Source organism: Eumetopias jubatus, unplaced genomic scaffold (assembly GCF_037043125.1).
Source record: "Eumetopias jubatus isolate StellerSeaLion01/CBP00866 unplaced genomic scaffold, mEumJub1_p1.0 scaffold_3, whole genome shotgun sequence".
Lineage (NCBI taxonomy): Eukaryota > Metazoa > Chordata > Mammalia > Carnivora > Otariidae > Eumetopias > Eumetopias jubatus.
In genome coordinates this window covers 27,512,494-27,531,405 of record NW_028274809.1, presented here as the reverse complement: position 1 = coordinate 27,531,405, position 18,912 = coordinate 27,512,494, and the positions used below count along the sequence as shown (strand labels likewise).

General features: G+C 37.8%; 1 protein-coding gene across 26 annotated transcripts in view; it reads left to right on the top strand.

The window, feature by feature from the left end:
• Positions 1–18,912, top strand: part of MAP2 (microtubule associated protein 2) — a 76,573-nt gene that overhangs the window by 33,764 nt on the left and 23,897 nt on the right. For 3 of the 26 annotated variants that reach the window (XM_088022052.1, XM_028112204.2, XM_088022049.1), the window contains exons 4-8: positions 5,270–9,007; positions 9,205–9,411; positions 9,582–9,716; positions 12,593–12,654; positions 18,318–18,465. In XM_088022052.1, the coding sequence (XP_087878178.1) occupies positions 5,270–9,007; positions 9,205–9,411; positions 9,582–9,716; positions 12,593–12,654; positions 18,318–18,465 (4,290 nt within the window). Of the gene's footprint in view, positions 1–3,276; positions 3,523–5,269; positions 9,008–9,204; positions 9,412–9,581; positions 9,717–12,592; positions 12,655–17,162; positions 17,334–18,317; positions 18,466–18,912 lie in introns of all 26 variants that reach the window. The other 23 variants (XM_088022068.1, XM_088022067.1, XM_088022066.1 and 20 more) reach the window with 16 other exon arrangements.

Genomic DNA, 18,912 nt, shown 5'->3' with positions numbered 1-18,912 from the left:
TAACACATTTGTATTGCAATGCTTTGTTTCTATTGCAGTGTTTTTGTGGTGGTTCTGACTTGTTTGAGGGAAATGTATAGATAATTTCTATTATGCAGTAAGGGGTGTGAGTGCCTTTGATTTATTTAAATCAATGCCAAGGTTACCTAAGGGCTAGTGTAAATTCAGTGGCTACTGAAGCATGAAACATTCACTGCCTCCATCCTCCATCACCTTGATCTTGCTAACTCCCCTCCATCCCGCTGTGCTACTTCTGTGGCCCATGTGTCCTTGTGCAGGTGTTTGTCTCGTCCAGGTGATCTTGTGTCTGTCTTGTCCAGTTCTCCCTGCAGTTTCTTCCTGTGTGTCTGTTTGTAGATGAAGGGGCTGAGGATCAAGTGGGTCCTCTACACAGCTTCCCCAGCCACGAACATGCCACCGGCGGGGAGAGGCATAGACTCCTAGCCCCCTCCATCTCGGTGTCTGTGCCTGATGATGACCCTTCCAATTCCGATGAGGAGTACTATGAGCATCCTTTGTTCCACTCACAATGGACTACCTCTAGTGTGCTCCCTAGTGTCCCAGCGCAGAGTGCAGAGGCCCACTTAGGTCAGGAGAAAGGTGAACCAAGCATGGTCTCCTTTTGCTCCTCCCCCCAGCCTGCAGCTTTGACCACATGCATCATTCTGACTGTACCTTCAGATGTGGGGTGGGAGGGAAAGGAGCCTGTTTTTTCCATATGAAAGTGAACTCCCTATATGGTTTATATGTCTAGCCAAACACCTTATCTACAAGAAGCCTTATTTGGGGCATAGGTGTATTTTCTTTTTCTGTATCATTGCTTCTGAAAAGAAAGCCAAAAAAGGGGTGGGAGTGGGGGGAGGGAGCAAAAAAGTTCAGTTAAAGTATGCCTCCTTTCTGCTCCCTGTAAATAAATCAGAGGGGGAAGAATACATCCTCTACTCAAACTGAATAAGAGGACCCTGTATATAATTTTTTTTCCTCCTTGGATATATAGACTATTACTAGGACCAGACTTAAATAGAATTAGCCTTCTTTTTAGTGCTGTGTCAATACGGTAGCTCCTTAAAAGAGAAAAACATGAATCTGTATAGGGCAGAACACATGTTACAGAAGGAATGTATTTCTCCAAATCATTTAATCATCTACAGAAATTACAGAGGCTCCCCCTAAGTGACTAAATATTGGCTCACATGAGCAGACCTGGGCTAAAGTGAAGGAAATGATCCAAAGCCTTTGTCATTCCACCCTCATAAAGCTAGCCAACCCTGGTGTATAACTGGCCATGATGAGGGCGGTGGGCTGAAATTTATCTCATTCTAACTAGGTAGTTTTGTAAAGGAAAACAAAATTAGAGCTAAAATACGTTTTGTGTAGGTGAAGAACTTATTCTCAAATAGGGAAAAATGACTTGTGTGCATGAAGAGTTTATTTCCATACGGGACAGTATTTAATGAAAGGGCAGATAGTGCCAAGGCAATGGGGAAGAAACTCAAGAGTTTACCAACTACATTCGTGATAATAAACTTATTCTAGTGTCCATTGGAAAACAAAGAGCGCCAATGGCTCAGACGTTCTAATAGAGAAATATAACCCATATGGAGTAAAAGTAGGTTCTAAGAGTGTGAACTTAGAACAATTAAGAGAAATATGGGAAATTTCGAGTGAGAAACAGGTATAATGGAAATAGACATGATTTATACAAAATGAGGAAATGGAAAGCCAAAAGTTTGTGTGGATTTGGAAAACATGTTGATTAAATTGATTAGACTTTACCAAGAAGGTGACATTAATAAAGCAGCTATAGTAAAAGTCTCTTATCTGTAATCAAAATCTCTAATTCTATGACATTATAAAAATGGCCTTGATAATCATTTGGAATCTGAATTTTTTAAATGTTGCTTACATAATTAAATGACAAAAATGAAAGTCCCTGAGTGCTAAATGGGAGAAATAGATGAAGTAGTTCTCCCCTCCCCCACCCCCTGCCCAGGGGTTGTAATATTTCTCAAAAAAAAAGAAAATTCCTTTCCTTTCCATCTGTAGTCTTTCTCACCGGGCCATTTAAACAATGTTTCATAAGAATTTCATCCGAATCTTTCATTTGTAGAACTATAAAACAGCTTATATTTCCCCTCTAATTTCTTAAGCAATAAAATGGGATTCATTTTACCGGCATTTGAAAGTGCAAATGAGAAGCAAATGAACACAATAAATCATGGCCTTCATAGGTGTGCTTTTTACATTTTAATTGCAAACATTTTTCCATGTGATATACATCTTTTGGGAAGATATTTTGGCAGTTTGATTGTCGTTCGGTTATGTTGGTGGTTTGGTTTTGAATTGCAGAAACAAGACTTTACAGGTAATGTGCACATTGTCTTATTCAGGATCAAGGGCAACTATACATGAACTACATTATTGGTATTACAAGGGTGTAAGCAATATGGTAACAGTTGTATCCCCAAGGTGGACTTTTCTAAATGCTAAGATTACATTTTACCTGGACCTTGCTTCTCAAAATAGTTTGCTTACTCCTTGAAATTTTTTACATTCTCCCATATCATATAATGCAATGAAGGTAAAATAAATTGAGTTAGGAAGTCTTTTGCCTTAAAAATATTGCATAAATTATATTAAAATATAATTTAATACTTTAAATACTTGAGACTTTGGCCTTTACATACTAAATAAGATAGTGTTGATGGATTCCATGATAAAGCTGTTAGGATAGTTGATGGTTATTATGTTGAGGCCGGGTGTTTTTTATTCCCCAAGATTCTTTACTGAAGTTTGCATGTGTTTAATAAAATAATCAGAAATTCGTATGTAGGGGCTTACTGCATTGGAGAAAACAGCCCATGTCTAGCAAACGTAAAGATTTTTTTCAGTCCATCAATGCATCTGTCTTTTCATAGCCATCTGTTATCCAAAAGCACCATCTCTTATTTCCAGCAAGCTTCCTACATGTGTGCAACTTACTGCCATTTCCACTAAGGGGAATAGAGCAATAAAACACTTTCAGCTCTCAAGTTTTCAAATAAATAGCCTTTTAACGAGACTTTAAAAGGCATCATTATTAGCAGATTATATATATAATCATTGCCCAAGCAATACGTAATGCACGTTGCATTCGAATATTAATCTGCTCATCCAAATGGTAAAGTAAGGTTCTGGTGAGGTTGATGTAATGGAGCTGAAAGTGTTCCATGAGTAATATTTCTGCCATTGTGTGTATTCTGTGGTCATGATGTCAACATCTTTTTCGTCCCTAAGAAGAAGAAACGCTAGAGGGAACAGTGGCTGAGGAAGAGACACCTGCCACTCTTCCTGGGAAAGAGTGCGGGGCTGCCAATGCCTCAGACCAACCCCAGGGCCTCAGTGAGGGCCACGCGGAGTCTAGTGCGGAGGCCCACATAGCTCTTGAAGAGAGTGCCCCAGCAGGGGCCCTGCAGGAGAAAAGTGTAAAAGAGGTCACCGAGGTGTCTCCAGAAGTAACAATCCCTTCCTCTGCCAGGGAAGGTGTGTCTTTCCTAGGATTTGCATGTGTTTTGTTGCAAATGATCTCTCCAGCAGCTTACGGACCTGATGCCTTTCCAATGCTATTCCATGGCTTGGTCTTCTCATGATCCTGAGACTGATGTTGTAGGTTTAATGAGCAGAGTGTGGCTTGCACAGGTGCTGTGTGGCAGCTAGGTTTTCCACTGCTGCAGCTGATTCTTGGTTTTACTTTGCCATGATACAATATGCTTTGCAGCCCTGCTGACGATGCTGTGTGAGCTTTTTGTCTGCCCGCCCCACCCCCCCCATCTCCAAGTGTTTGCCAGCCACATTGCTAATACATGTATATTTTTATTTTTATTTTTGGGACAGCAATTCATATGCTTTTCTTTCAAACCGTAGAGTTGGATTTTGGCACATAGAGGCTTAAATGATAGAATTGTTTTTGTTTGCAACCGCAATGTGCTATATTTTTTATGCTTCGATGAATACTGGTTTGGTTTCCTTAAAAGTTCCTGCTGATGCTTCTCATATCATTTCCTCTCCATGGCAGCCAGCGTCTTTGACCATCTCCATATCTCTTGAGTTTTCATTCATCTAACCTCTATTAGAAGTTCATAAAGTATTTCTTTTCTATTGTTACAACAGGACACACAAATACATAAGGTATTGATGATCCATACACTTGCTCTTCAAGCGATGACTGAATTTTATTATTTTTCCCCAAATCTTTTCCAGATAGTTACATGTAGCCCTAATGACCACAATGAAATAACTGTGACCTTAAAACACATGTGAGAGTCTGAAACCTTTCGGGTTGGTGAACAAATGAAAATAAAGAAAGAGCCATTTAATTTCTGTGAAGCATCTCTAAAGCCACTACTTAGTGCCTCACTGTCTGTCATGTTCCAGCAAATGAGGTCATGACCAGGGAGAGAAAGATATGATAATAATTGGCTCTTTTTAAAATTTTTATTCACATGACATCCTGGTATTTTTTTAAGATTTTATTTATTTGATATCCCAGTATTAATAATATAATTCAGATTTTCTTACATCTGTCATAAGGCTAATGATTAGGAATTAAAAATTTTGATTTTGTGATAGAAACCACCTTGTCATATCATTTAAAGTTAATAGCAAATATTTATTTATATTCCTGAAATTTAATCTCAGATGATGCCTTTAAAAATTATGTCAGTAACTTCTTAATGTTCAAAAACTTGGTCCTGGCATTTATAAATCAATTAACTTGATTTTAACATAATACTTATTATGAATGAATTGCCCTTCTGCCCATGGCCTGCCAGTTCATTTTTAAATGAGAACACAAGTGAAAAAGTTCAGTAGACTTTCATCCGTTTTTCATATTTAGCCCTTAATGTATTTTTGTACCCTAATATTACTGACTTATTCAATATTCTTTAATTTATCATTTTTGTCTGCAAAAGGCACATGAAATTTTCCACTACAATACATATTACATGGTATTTAGGAGAGCCCGAACAAAGGAGAAAAGAGTATTCAAAATACACAATCCCTGTATGCATTAATTCGCAATGGGAGTCCATTTCTGCAGTAGTACAAATGTATCTTAGTCCTGACATTTTCATATCGATTTTTAAATGGGTAGCATGCTTGCATGTTCCATAGTTTTGTTTTGTTTTCTTACCCTACCATTCATTTGTCATTTCAAAATATAATTTTAAGCTTCCTGCCTGAAAGCACTTGCCTATTATTTGTTTAAAAATCAACCCAATTACTTCAGGTTTACTTCCAGCCTCGAAGATGGAGTTCCATGATCAACAGGACTTGACTCCCTCTCCAGCTGAGCCCTTAGACAAGAAGGACAAAGAGTCAGAGAAACAAAGTAAGCCTGGTGAAGACCTCAAACATGCTGCCTTCGTTTCTCAGCCTGAGACAACTAAAATTTTCCCTGACAAAAAGGACATGCAAGGCCCAGAGGAAGAAAAAGCACCTCCCACTCTGTTTGGGCATACTGTTGGTGCCGGGCTAGAAGACATGAAACAGAAGACAGAACCAAGCATCGTAGTGCCTGGTATTGGCCTCTCTGCAGAGCCCCCAGCTCCAAAAGAGCAAAAAGACTGGTTCATCGAAATGCCAACGGAAGCCAAAAAGGATGAGTGGGGTTTAGCTGCTCCCATCTCGCCTGGCCCTCTAACCCCCATGAAGGGAAAAGATGTCCTTGAGGATATCCCCAAATGGGAGGGGAAACAGTTTGATTCTCCCATGCCCAGTCCCTTTCAGGCTGGCAGCTTCACTCTTCCTTTAGATGTCATGAAGAATGAAATAGTTGCAGAAGCATCACCCTTTGTCCCTGCCCTATTACAACCAGATGACAAAAAATCTCTGGAAGAAACCAGTGGCCCAGCAACTGCCAAAGATAGTTCTAAAGCTGAAGAGCCCCGTAAGGATAAACCTGGCAAAATGGCAGAAGCGCCAGCCCTAGAGGCATTCACCTTACCCAAAGATGCCCACATTCCGACCGTGGAGGAATGTGTCCCAGAGAAAGTTTTAGGAGAGGAGAAAGGGGCAATAAAGCAAGAGAGTGCACAGAAAAAAGAGCAGGAAGTGACACTTACTGAAAAGGAATCTCTGCTAAAGCTTGAAGAAAAGACAACCATTTCTGACAAAGAAGCCGTGCCAAAAGAGAGTGAGCCCCTGAAACTGACAGATGGAGAAACAGGCATAATTCAGCCCTGCATGGAGCATACCCTCTCAAAAGAAGAGCAGAAAGTCCAAGAGCCTACCACAGAGCCATTAAAACAGGACTCATTCCCTGTCAGTTTGGAGCAAGCTGTGACAGACTCAGCCATGACCTCTAAGACACTGGAGAAAGTCATGACCGAACCAGTGGCAGTAAGTGAAAAGAGTGCAGCCCAGGACCTTTTTGAAGAAAAAGTTGCAGACAAAGATATTAAGATGGAAGGGGTTGGGCCTGCAACATCAGTGGAGCTTGACATGCCGTTTTATGAAGATAAGTCAGGAATGTCCAAGTATTTTGAAACATCCGCCTTGAAAGAAGAAGTGACCAAAAGCATCCAGCCAGGCAGTGATTACTATGAACTCAGTGACACCAGAGAAAGTGTCCAAGAGTCTTTTGATACCCTATCTCCCGTGTGTAAAAACGGAGACAAGGGACTTGAGGCAGGTAAAGAACCCCAGCCCAGTGCTCCAGCACAAGAAACAGGGTACAGCACTCTTGCACAGAGTTATCCGTCTGATTTACCTGAAGAACCTAGTTCTCCTCAAGAAAGAATGTTTACTATTGACCCAAAAGTGTATGGGGAGAAGCGGGATCTCCACAGTAAGAATAAGGATGACTTGACGCTAAGCAGGAGTTTAGGACTCGGTGGGAGGTCTGCAATAGAACAGCGAAGCATGTCAATCAATTTGCCCATGTCTTGCCTGGATTCCATAGCCCTTGGATTTAACTTTGGTCGGGGACATGATCTCTCTCCTCTGGCTTCTGATATTCTAACCAACACTAGTGGAAGTATGGATGAAGGGGATGATTACCTTCCAGCCACAACACCTGCACTGGAGAAAGCCCCCTGTTTCCCAGTAGAAAGCAAAGAGGAAGACCAGACAGAGGGAGGAAAAGCTGCTGGAGAGGAAAGTACTCAAGTCGAGACCTCGTGTGAGTCACCTTTCTTAGCCAAAGATTACTACAAAAATGGTACTGTCATGGCCCCTGACCTGCCGGAAATGCTAGATCTGGCAGGCACAAGGTCAAGATTAGCTTCCGTGGGTGCAGATGCTGAGGTTGCCAGGAGGAAGTCAGTCCCATCAGAGACTGTGGTCGAGGAGAGTAGTACCGGCTTGCCCCCTGTCACCGATGAAAACCATGTCATTGTTAAAACAGACAGTCAGCTTGAGGACCTGGGTTACTGTGTGTTCAATAAATACACAGTCCCACTCCCATCACCCGTTCAAGACAGTGAGAATTTGTCAGGGGAGAGTGGTTCCTTTTATGAAGGCACGGAAGATAAAATGCGAAGAGATCTAGCCACAGACCTGTCCTTGATTGAAGTAAAATTGGCAGCTGCCGGAAGAGTCAAAGATGAGTTCGGTGCTGAGAAAGAAGTACCCCCGCATATCTCTGGTGACAAATCGGGACTGGGTAGGGAGTTTGATCAGGAGAGGAAAGCTAATGATAAGCTGGATACTGTTCTGGAAAAGAGTGAAGAACATGCTGATGCAAAAGAACACGCCAAGGCAACAGAAGAGGCCAGTGATGAAGTTGAAACATTTGGCTTAGGAGTAACCTACGAGCACACTCCCACCAAAGAACTGACCGTTTCAAAAGACGCATCACCTCCCGCAGCCGAGAAAGCTGAGAAAGGTCTTAGTTCAGTGCCAGAAGTAGCTGAGGTCGAACCATCCAAAAAAGCTGAACCAGAACTGGATTTTGTTGCAATGAAAGCTGACCAGGGTCAATTAGATATGAAAATCAGTGACTTTGGACAGATGGCCTCAGGGCTGGCGGTAGACGCTGGAAAGGCAACAGAGCTTAAGCTCGAGGCGACACAAGATCTCCCCCCCTCATCTGGAGCACCTCAGGAGGAAGACGCGTTTATGAGTGTTGAGGCTGGCCACATGAAAGAAGGCACTAAAGTCAGTGAGACAGAAATCAAGGAGAAGGTAGCCAAGCCTGACTTGGTGCACCAGGAGGCTGTAGACAAGGAAGAGTCCTACGAGTCCAGTGGTGAGCATGAGAGCCTCACCATGGAGTCCTTGAAAGCTGATGAGGGCAAGAAGGAAACATCCCCAGAATCCTCTCTAATTCAAGACGAGATTGCCATCAAATTGTCAGTGGAGATACCGTGTGCACCTGCTGTCTCAGAGGCTGATTTAGTCCCAGATGAAAGAGCTGATGTCCAGATGGAATTTATTCAACAGCCGAAAGAAGAAAGCAAAGAAACCCCAGATATCTCTGTCACGCCCTCCGACGTCGCAGAGCCATTGCCTGAAACCACCAGGGCTGAACCGGCAGAGGCTCAGAGTGAGGAAGAAGAGATAGAAGCCCGGGGAGAATATGATAAACTGCTCTTCCGCTCCGACACCCTTCAGATTACTGACCTGGGCGTCCCAGGTGTCAGGGAGGAATTTGTGGAGACCTGCCCTGGTGAGCACAAAGGAGTGATCGAGTCCGTTGTGACCATCGAGGATGACTTTATCACTGTGGTGCAAACCACAACGGATGAAGGGGAGTCAGGTTCCCACAGCGTGCGTTTTGCAGCCCTGGAGCAGCCTGAGGTGGAGAGGAGACCATCCCCCCACGCTGAAGAAGAGCTCGAAGTAGAAGAGGCAGCCGAAGCCCAGGCGGAACCCAAGGATGGCTCCCCGGAGGCTCCCGCTTCCCCTGAGAGAGAAGAGGTTGCACTCTCAGAATATAAGACAGAAACCTATGACGATTATAAAGACGAGACCACCATTGATGACTCCATCATGGATGCTGACAGCCTCTGGGTGGACACTCAAGGTGTGCATTATTTTTTTTTTAAATTTTCTACTTCCAAATAAAATCCAATAACCTAATGGATTTCTTTTTCATTTTAAACTTGTTAAATGTCCCTTTATCTCTATTTTGCATTTTGTTAAATATATGAAGGATTGTATACATTTGTTACTAATGTTTTCATTGTTGTTGTTGTTGTCATGGTTTGCTTTGATCCGCAGATGATGATAGGAGCATCATGACAGAACAGTTAGAAACTATTCCTAAAGAGGAGAAAGCTGAAAAGGAAGCTCGGAGACCATCTCTTGAGAAACATAGAAAAGAAAAGCCTTTTAAAACCGGGAGAGGCAGAATTTCCACTCCTGAAAGAAAAATAGCTAAAAAGGAACCTAGCACAGTCTCCAGAGATGAAGTGAGAAGGAAAAAAGGTTCATTTCACAATAACTTCTTTAAAAATGTTTTTGAATTCATTATTACTCTTTTGTAGAAGAAACTTCCTAACAGTGGTAACTAATTATTTATGAAATTTTGTTCGGTTTTGCTCCAACTGTTTATTTTCTCCTGATGGTATGCTTTTTTGTGTTTTCTTTATTCGTAGCAGTTTATAAGAAGGCTGAACTTGCTAAAAAAACAGAGGTTCAGGCCCACTCTCCCTCCAGGAAATTCATTTTAAAACCTGCTATCAAATATACTAGACCAACTCATCTCTCCTGTGTTAAGCGGAAAACCACAGGTGACTCTTCAGTTCTGCAATGTGGCTGGCAAACATAGACATGTCTTTTTTTTTTTTTATCTCATTCCTGTAGCGGCTTCTTCATTTTGTTTTTCTTCCGAGAATCTTAGCAGTCATGAACAATTTCGCTATTAAGTGTCTTGTATCATTATTCTTTTTTTTTCCCCCTCCCTGCAGAAGAGGTCATGACCATCCGTTTCTTTGTCATGCTCAGACTTAGCAGTGATTTTATCTTGGCATTGTGCTCTAGTGTCACGTTCTGGGAATTCCTCTTTTCATTCTGTGTGTTTGGTTAGACGATGATGATGAATATAACTGTGGTATGCCTTCTCATTATTTTGCTTATTTATCTCTCTCATGCTTAAACCCATACTATATTTGTCCTATTTTCTACATGGTTACTGCCAAATCTGTTACTGATGTTGATGAATTTGCCAAGAATGGGTAGTGATTTCAAGACTGAAAATGAAAAGCAAATCTGGGGTAAAATTGTGATTGCAAAATTACTTTGCTTCAGATGAAAGAAAAAAAAAAGGAAAGGAAATTGCCTGCTCATCCCATCAGATTTTATTCCTTGTATCCAAAATTAGCAAGGCTTTCAATTCACTGTACTACATCTCTTCACTGACACTTTGTCATTGGGATTTTCTTAAATGTGTTGGATTCAAACTGCTAATTTTTCTATATAATTTAGTATTCAGAATTCCCGGATAAAACTCCTTCGTTTCTTATAACTTAGGTGTATTTCTATGTTGCTACCTTCTTATTTTTCTGTCTTCTTCAAATATACTTGTTTTTAACTCCTTAAAAAAGCGGTGAAATGAAGGAGCAAAACTTATTACAAATCACAATAAAAGCTCATACAAATATCTATAATGCAAACTCTATTCCTAAATTTCAGTGCAAAGTATTCATGTTAAATGTATAATTATCCTAGGATAATCTTAATTTGCAATACATTTTAGCATTTTAGCATTCATTAGATAGCACACTTGCAGGCTACAAAATTAGGTATCAGATTGCTAAGTAAGAAAGGAATATTTACCTTTACATACCCCTTAGATAGGGGTAAAAAAAAAGGTGCCTTTATATAAACCTTCTGATGGCTTTAATGATTAAGAGCAGCATTAACCTTTGTAAGAAAAAGAAAATCAAGGTAATTGATGGTTTTATGATGGTCAATAAAATTCTAAGTATTTTGTATCTGTGTTCTTCATAGGGGAATCATCTCATGAGCTTTCCTCCAAGAACTAATCTTTAAGGCAGTATTTGAAAGTGGAAGGCTCATAAATTATATAGAAAACTTGATGGTAAAAGTTCAGGTTGAAGAGTGTTTCTCAGTTAGAAATTAGTATGACATCTCCAATTCTTATATCACATTTTAATTCATTTGCATTAAACTTGGAATTTTACTTCTAGTTAGAAAAATGCGTGGACAGGCAGACTCTCTTGGTTTGGGCATAAAAATCCTATATCATGTATAAGAGGATGAAAAATATATCAGGATTATGGAATTTTGGAGGAAACATCAAATGGTTTGGTGAAGTGTCTGACATGTCATTGGTATTCAATTTGCCACACTGATAGTGAATTGCCTTTTCAAGTCATTCATTAAAGAAAATTTAAGATCTTTGGACTTATTAATATCTTCCCTTAATCTGTTCAAATATTAAATACTTGAGCAGAAAGCATATATCAAACATGGATGTCATTGGCTTGAAGCAAACTCTATGTCACAGAATTTTAAGAAATATTACAGAAATATTAGGAAAGCATCATTTGCACTGCTTCTTTTAAAAAAAAATCATTCCAGAATCTGTGAATAATCTTACTAGCCTGTCCTAAGTAGCATATAGCATCTTGTAGACAGTTATACTTGTGTTAGAGCTGCATGAGACATAAGAAACCTTTCTGAAACTCATTCAGAGTGCTTATAAGCATAAGTTCCTCCCCCACCCCCCCGGTGTTTTCCTTCTTAGGAAGGAAATTAAGGAGGAGGTAACTACACAAGCTTGTGCCTTTCATTTTCTAAGCACAATTTTTAAGTAGGGATGGTTTTCCCAAAACACAAAGGATTGTTTTCAATCATAAGAGATATTTAAGTCAAGTCAGGTAAGTCATCAACAGAAAATGTGCTGGAGATAGTGGAGTTTAAAACTGAAGCCAGAGGTATAAAACAGCAACAAGAAAAACAACAGTAACAGATGTGGTAATAATTTCATACAGGCAGTGCATGTGTAGAACATGTTCTATATTACTGAACCTAAATTCCACTCTTGTTTTCTTTCCTTGACAATCTATTTTTCTTCTCATGTGGTGCGTTTCACGTCAAACAACTGTGTCATTCATATTGTGAAATGAAGGGGTGCAGAGGGAAAGGGGTTGGCTGATCATGAGTTTGGAATATGAAATATGGAAATATCTGTATGTATGCCATTGGCTACAAAAAGAGGGCTTGGGAATCTCCCTGAACACTCTTTAATATCATGCCAACCCTAGAAACCAATCACTTCCCCCTTTAAATTCTACAGCATTGGATGGTTGTTCTGTGACTTTCGTTCTAAAGGATCTATGCTCGTGGAGTAACAGTATTTAAAGGTACCTTGGTAACCAATAGGAAATTATTTGGTGTGCTTACCTAAGCTTTGGTAAACACTGGGTTATGTTAATTAGCACACACTATAGTGGGAGCCACATGCTAGAATGTTCTTATTCAGGTTTCTTCAGTTACTGAATTCGAATCTCAAAATAAGCAAAGTTTTGCTTTGCATTCGTCTGTTGACACAATTGAGTATCCAAAAGATATTGAAAAATGCATTTGTGTGGTTGTTAAGCCACTAAGTTTGGGGTTGTTTGTTATCTTCTTTTTTTGACAGCAACAGGTGGTGAATCAACTCAGGCTTCCAGTGTATTTAAACAGGCAAAGGACAAAGTCTCTGTGAGTAAAATAATTTTTTCCTTGCTCTTCACTTGAAGTTCCTTTTGGTATTGGTGGCAACGTCTCAATAACTTTAGATATAAGTTAGACTTCAGATGTTTACTCTTAAATGTCATTTTAAATTATTCACTCACCCAGAATGATTCTTGGTAGCATTCGGGCATGTCTCAATATCTTCTGGAATGACATGTGATAGCAGTTGGTGAGGGCAGAGCTGGGATGAAGGTTGCCTTTTTTCTTTTTAGTAAAATGGAAACAAACAGCATGATAATCTGGCAAAAATAGGGGAGCTCAATTTATTTACTTTTCATAGAATCGAGATAAATCATTATAATCAACATTAAACTGTGTTTGATAATACATTTCATTATTGTTACTACAAAATAAGAATATGAGAAAATTAAACAATGTGGGTGAGCAAATATAAGTAAAAATGTATCATAATCCCTTTACCTAAAGAAAACTACAGTCAACTATTTTGATGTAAAATCTTTATTTTTTCCTACTCACTTATAGCTGTAATAACTTAAATGGAAACACTGCATGAGTTTTTTAATTAAACAGTAAACAGATTTCCCTGTCGTTAAACATTCTTGTGCATCACTTTAATGACTACACTGCATTCTGTTTTATTTATTTATAGTGATATACTTGATCAACTCCCTATTATTTGACTTTTAAACTATTTTTATTGCCATATTAACAATATTGCTGTAGAAATATTTTTGGCTTAATCTATGGATGCATCCATATGCTTTTCCTTAGGATAATTTCCTAGTAGTGAAACTACTGTTTTAAGTTTTTAGTTTTAAAGTTTTTGCTACACATTGTCAAGTTGTCCTCCAGAAAGGTTCTACTGACTTATATGTACCCCCAGCTGTATATAAGAGTACCCATGTTCATTATTATTACTAGATATTCGTATGCTTTTTCTATATTTGCCAAGTTATGGAGATAAAATGTTTTAATCTGGTTGCATTAATGATACTTAACTTCTTCATGTATATAAATCATTCATATTTCTTTTTTTAATTTTACTTTTTATTTGATTAACCATTATTTTTTAAGCTTCCAAAAAACCAGAGCCAATATGAAGTATTTTACTCCTTTCTGATTGAAAGAAAAAAAAAATTAAAAGACTACTAAGAGTGGTGCCTGGCTGGCTCAGTTGGATCAATTCTTGAACTCGGGGTCGTGAGTTTGAGCCCCACATTGGGAATAGAGATTACTTCAAAATAAAATCTTTTAAAAAAAAAGGACTACTAAAGAATTCCTAAAATTACAACAAATCGTTTGAATGATATTAACTAGTAGTGCATCACAACGTTCTGGGGTTTAGACATCATATAATATGTAAATCACAACTCTTTGTTTAGCATTCTAAAAACTAGTAAGATTTTAATGCCAGTGGTACAGGCACTCTGGAAAACAGTATGGAGTTTCCTCAAAAAGTTGAAAATAGAGCTACGCTACGACCCAACAATTGCACTACTGGGAATCTACCCCAAAGATACAAATGTAGTGATCCGAAGGGGCACCTGCACCCCAATGTTTATAGCAGCAATGTCCACAATAGCCAAACTATGGAAAGAGTCCAGACATCCATCAATAGATGAATGGAGAAAGAAGATGTGGTATATATATATACAATGAAATGTTACTCAGCTATCAGAAAAATGAAATCTTGCCATTTCCAACAACGTGGATGGAACTAGAAGGTATTAGACTAAGTGAAATAAGTCAATCAGAGAAAAACAAATATATGATTTCACTCATATGTGGAATTTAAGAAACAAAACAGAGGAGCATAGGGGAAGGGAAGGAAAAATAAAACAAGACAAAATCAGAGAGGGAGACAAACCATAAGAGACTCTTAAAAATAGGAAATAAACTGAGGGTTGCTGGAGGGGAAAGAGGTGGGGGAATGGGGTAACTGGGTGATAGACATTAAGGAGGGCATGTAATGTAATGAGCACTAGGTGTTATATAAGACCAATGAATCACTGAACTCTACCTCTGAAACTAATAATATACTATATGTTAATTGAATTTAAATTTAAAAAATAAAGGGATTGAGAAAAATAAATAAAAACTAGTAAGATTTTAGACTTCCATTTTTTATTGTGAAAAATAGAAATTCATTTCCAATGACAGCCAAACTTTTTATATCATTTTGAACCTAAGGGACTTCATGTGAATTTTAAAAATTGATTTTTATATAATGTTTTCAGACATATTCCTGAATTATATGGCAAGCAATAGAATCCATGTATTGCTTTGGTAAACACCGGGCTTGAGAATACTGTAACTTCAAGATTTCTGTCTCTTTACCTTTTATTTCTGATGGGGAACCAGTGAGTTGTGGTGGTTCAGGGCAGGGTTATGGAGCCGACCAGGTCCAGGTCTTGAACATTTATTAGCTATATGATCTTTTTCTCCCTATGTCTTAATTTTCCAAAAATAAAGGGAGGAATAAAAATTCCTGTATCCTAAGTTAGTTGTGAAAATTAAATATGGTTAATTACAAAACCATCTAGTGCCTAGAGCATAGTAATTATTCAATAAACAGTGATAGTTGTTGTTATTATTTGAAAGGTAGAAGTCTTTAGGAGCAGATATAGAAAGTAAGTCAGCTTTCCCCCATTTAAAAAAGCATTTTTAAATGGACATTTTTCAGAAAATCTTTTTTTTGAACTTTTAGTTTCTTGGCTTTTAATTCCAGTTAGTTAACATACCATGTAATATTAGGTTCGGGTGTACAATATAATGATCCTACACTTCTATCCAACACCCAGTGCTCATCATGACAAGGGTACTTCTTAATCCCCATCACCTATTTAACCCATCCCACCCACCCACCTCCCCTCTGGTAAACATCAGTTTGTTCTCTATAGTTAAGAGTCTGCTTCTTGTTTCTCTCTCTCTCCGTCTCCCTCTCCGTTTCTCTCCCTTTTGTTCATTTGTTTTGTTTGTTTGTTTGTTCGAAAAATATTTAGGAAATTTTCAAGTCCCTTGGTCTTTAAGTAATTCAATGTGAATTGGTGTACAACACTTACACTTAAGAAAGAAACCATATACATCTTCTGACACAAAGCTAATGTTTTTTTCCTTATAAATGCCCATCTCACCTTCCTGAAGAAGAGGGATTAGGCCACCAGTCTTTCTAACTTTTTCTCATTTAACAATTTTTTCTCCCCTCATAACCTCATCTTCTCCCTAAAAATTTCCTAAAACCCCAAGACCAACTCTTATTTACCTGTGACTTTCAGGACATCCATCATAACAATTCTTTCTGATTTTTCAATTGATCTTTATTGTGAAACTGACCTATATCATTCATTTCATTTGTTGTGTATTTGTTTTGTTTTTGTTTTGAGCCAGTTGTCGCTCTTAATTTGAGGTAATCCAATTATTCCATTTTTCTCTTTCCTGTATCACTTTTGAAATTTGCTATTCTGTGGGTAGCATCAATCAGAAAAGAAGGACTTGGGTCAACTCAGGCACACTGCCCACTCAAGATGCTGGGTCTATAAAACAAGAAGTGATACATGCAGTCTGTTATTGTGTCTGCCCCGGTTAAAGTGCCTATGGATCTCAAAACTTGAGATAAAGCTGCCAGTTTCAACTGCCATTTTTGTAACAGCTAAATCATATTAATTATTGAAGACAAAAATCTCCTTGGCTTCATCATACCTTTCCTATTTTTAACAAAGTCCCCCATGAGACGTGTGGCATGCCAGCATAAGCTTCCTCCAAAAGCCGTATATCCAACCCATTGATTTTCACTTGCAAAATATCTCTCTGGGGACTATCGACACCTGGAAATTGAGCCCTGTGGTTTAAAGAGATTGTGGGCAATCTCTTTAATGCTAACTTTCATTTTTAGAATTTATAACACATTATACAAATTGTGGTCTATGCATAACAATGTTATTAATTCTATGGTAAATTTGGCCCCCACTAGGCATTTTACTTATAAAATGAACTAATTTTATATAAAATCTGTAATTTTCTGATGAAGTCAATGTAGATATCTGAAAATACATTTTCTCAACTTTAAGAAAGTATTTTCCATTATGAGGACTTAAATATGCCTTGTTCTAAAGTTCTTGAAATGTGATCAAGATATTCTTTATAAATACACCTTAAAGGTTCTATTTATTAAAGGAACAATTCCAACCAACTCTCAAGACATTTTCCAAATACGGTATCATTGGGAGACTTATGGCTTAACCAGACCTTATATGTAGAATTCATGAAGAATATTTTTATCTATATTGTCATATATGAGCAGTCTTAAGTGAGTTCCAGTTAAAAATGAGTTGCTCAATGAAAATCTCTTGTTCTCACATTAAATATACATGTCTATCATTGATTATAACCATTTATCATGTGGTCTTATTAAAAGTAGGCATTTAATTTCTTATATGTTTATACATTTTTTTATTTTCCTTTGACTTCATAGTTTGGTTTATTTTGTGATTTTGTTTGTTTTCTTTCATGGCTAGAATTCTACCTTGTCAAAGATTCCTGCCTTACAGGGTAGCTCAAAGTCCCCAAGATGCATCTCTGCTTGCCCTAGTACGTCTCAAAGGGCTTCATTTTCTGACAGGTTTTCAATACAGCCCACCTCAGCAGGCTCCACAGACCGTTTGCCATACTCACAATCAGGGAACAAGGTAAGGCAGCAGGTCAACCGAAGGTTCAGAAAAGAATATAATTTCGGAGGTTATAAGACATGATTCAGTAAATATATAAAAAACAAAGACTAAACTCTAAAATATTTGACATATAAACAATAGACCCTCTTAAACGCAAATAAAAGTCTCAATAGTTATTAATAGTTAACCAGTAAAAAAAAAAAAACCTCTTTCTAGGTAGACTGTTCCTTATTAATTTATTACTTATTTGTTTGGCATCTTGTAAAATTTCAAATACAAACCAATAAAGTAAAATGTATTATATAAAATATTACACATAATATATATATAATAAATATATGTTACTCATAGTATATAATAATATATAATGTTGTATCATCTAAGAATGGCAAATTATATGTAATATAATACACCATTTGGACTCAATCAGACACATCAGGATTTAATACTGCCTCTGCTACCTATCAACTCGGTGATCTTGAAAAAATTACATAAACTGCTTCAACCTGTTTTCTTGGCTATAAAATGCAGATAGTATTTTGTGGCAAGAATTAAATCATAAATGGATGTAAAGTACTTAGAATTCTAGTCACATAAATGCACAATATATGGTAGTGGTCATTGTTAACTGGTATGCATGCAGTGCCCCTTGGCAACCCTTTCTGATTAACAAGTTATCATGCTAATGAAAATTTCTTTAGTAAAATTATTAATTCACTGGAGATTACTTGAGTAAATTCATTTTACCCATGTTATTATTTAGAATTTGAATTTCATGATCAATTATTAGCACTAACTCCAGAATTATATATTTTTATAAAACTTCTAGGCAAATATGAACTCTTTCTAAGTTTCAAAGTAGAAATGCTTATAAATATATGAAATTCAGTAGTCTGTATTAAAAGAAATTCATCTATCAGCACAGGAGGAAAAATAGAGCAATGTAAATCACTTTGTATAATTGAAGATGCTTAAGAACCCAATGTCTTTTTCCCCAATCAGGATGGAGTAACCAAGAGCCCAGAAAAGCGCTCTTCTCTGCCCCGACCCTCCTCCATTCTCCCTCCTCGTCGAGGTGTATCAGGAGACAGAGATGAGAATTCCTTCTCTCTCAACAGTTCCATCTCCTCTTCAGCACGGCGGACTACCAGTAGGTTTATTTTCATTTGGCTTCCTTTTTAATCCTTTAAGTAGCAAAGAGCTTATTATGTGTCTATATTTTACATCTTCCAAGGAAAGCATACACTGAAAACAAATTATATTTCCTCTAAGAATCAGAAAATCTAGACTATTCATGGATCCAAAACAGCTGTGTGAGTTAAAATGATTGTTGTGGAAAATGAGTACCTATAAGGAAGTAATTAATAGAGAAAACCAATAGTCAGGAATTTAAAAAATATATATATTTGTATAAGCTTAACCCTTCTTAGGAATCCAAGTCCTAAAATCTAACTGGAAAGCCAATTATCAAAACCTAGGATTCTGCTCAATTTGTTAAGAATTTGAATTCCAATGAGGGTGTAAACATAACATGTTCAGTGCAATAGTTTCAGTTTCTTTTGATTGATGGCCCATAATGAACTGGTTGGCAGTTATC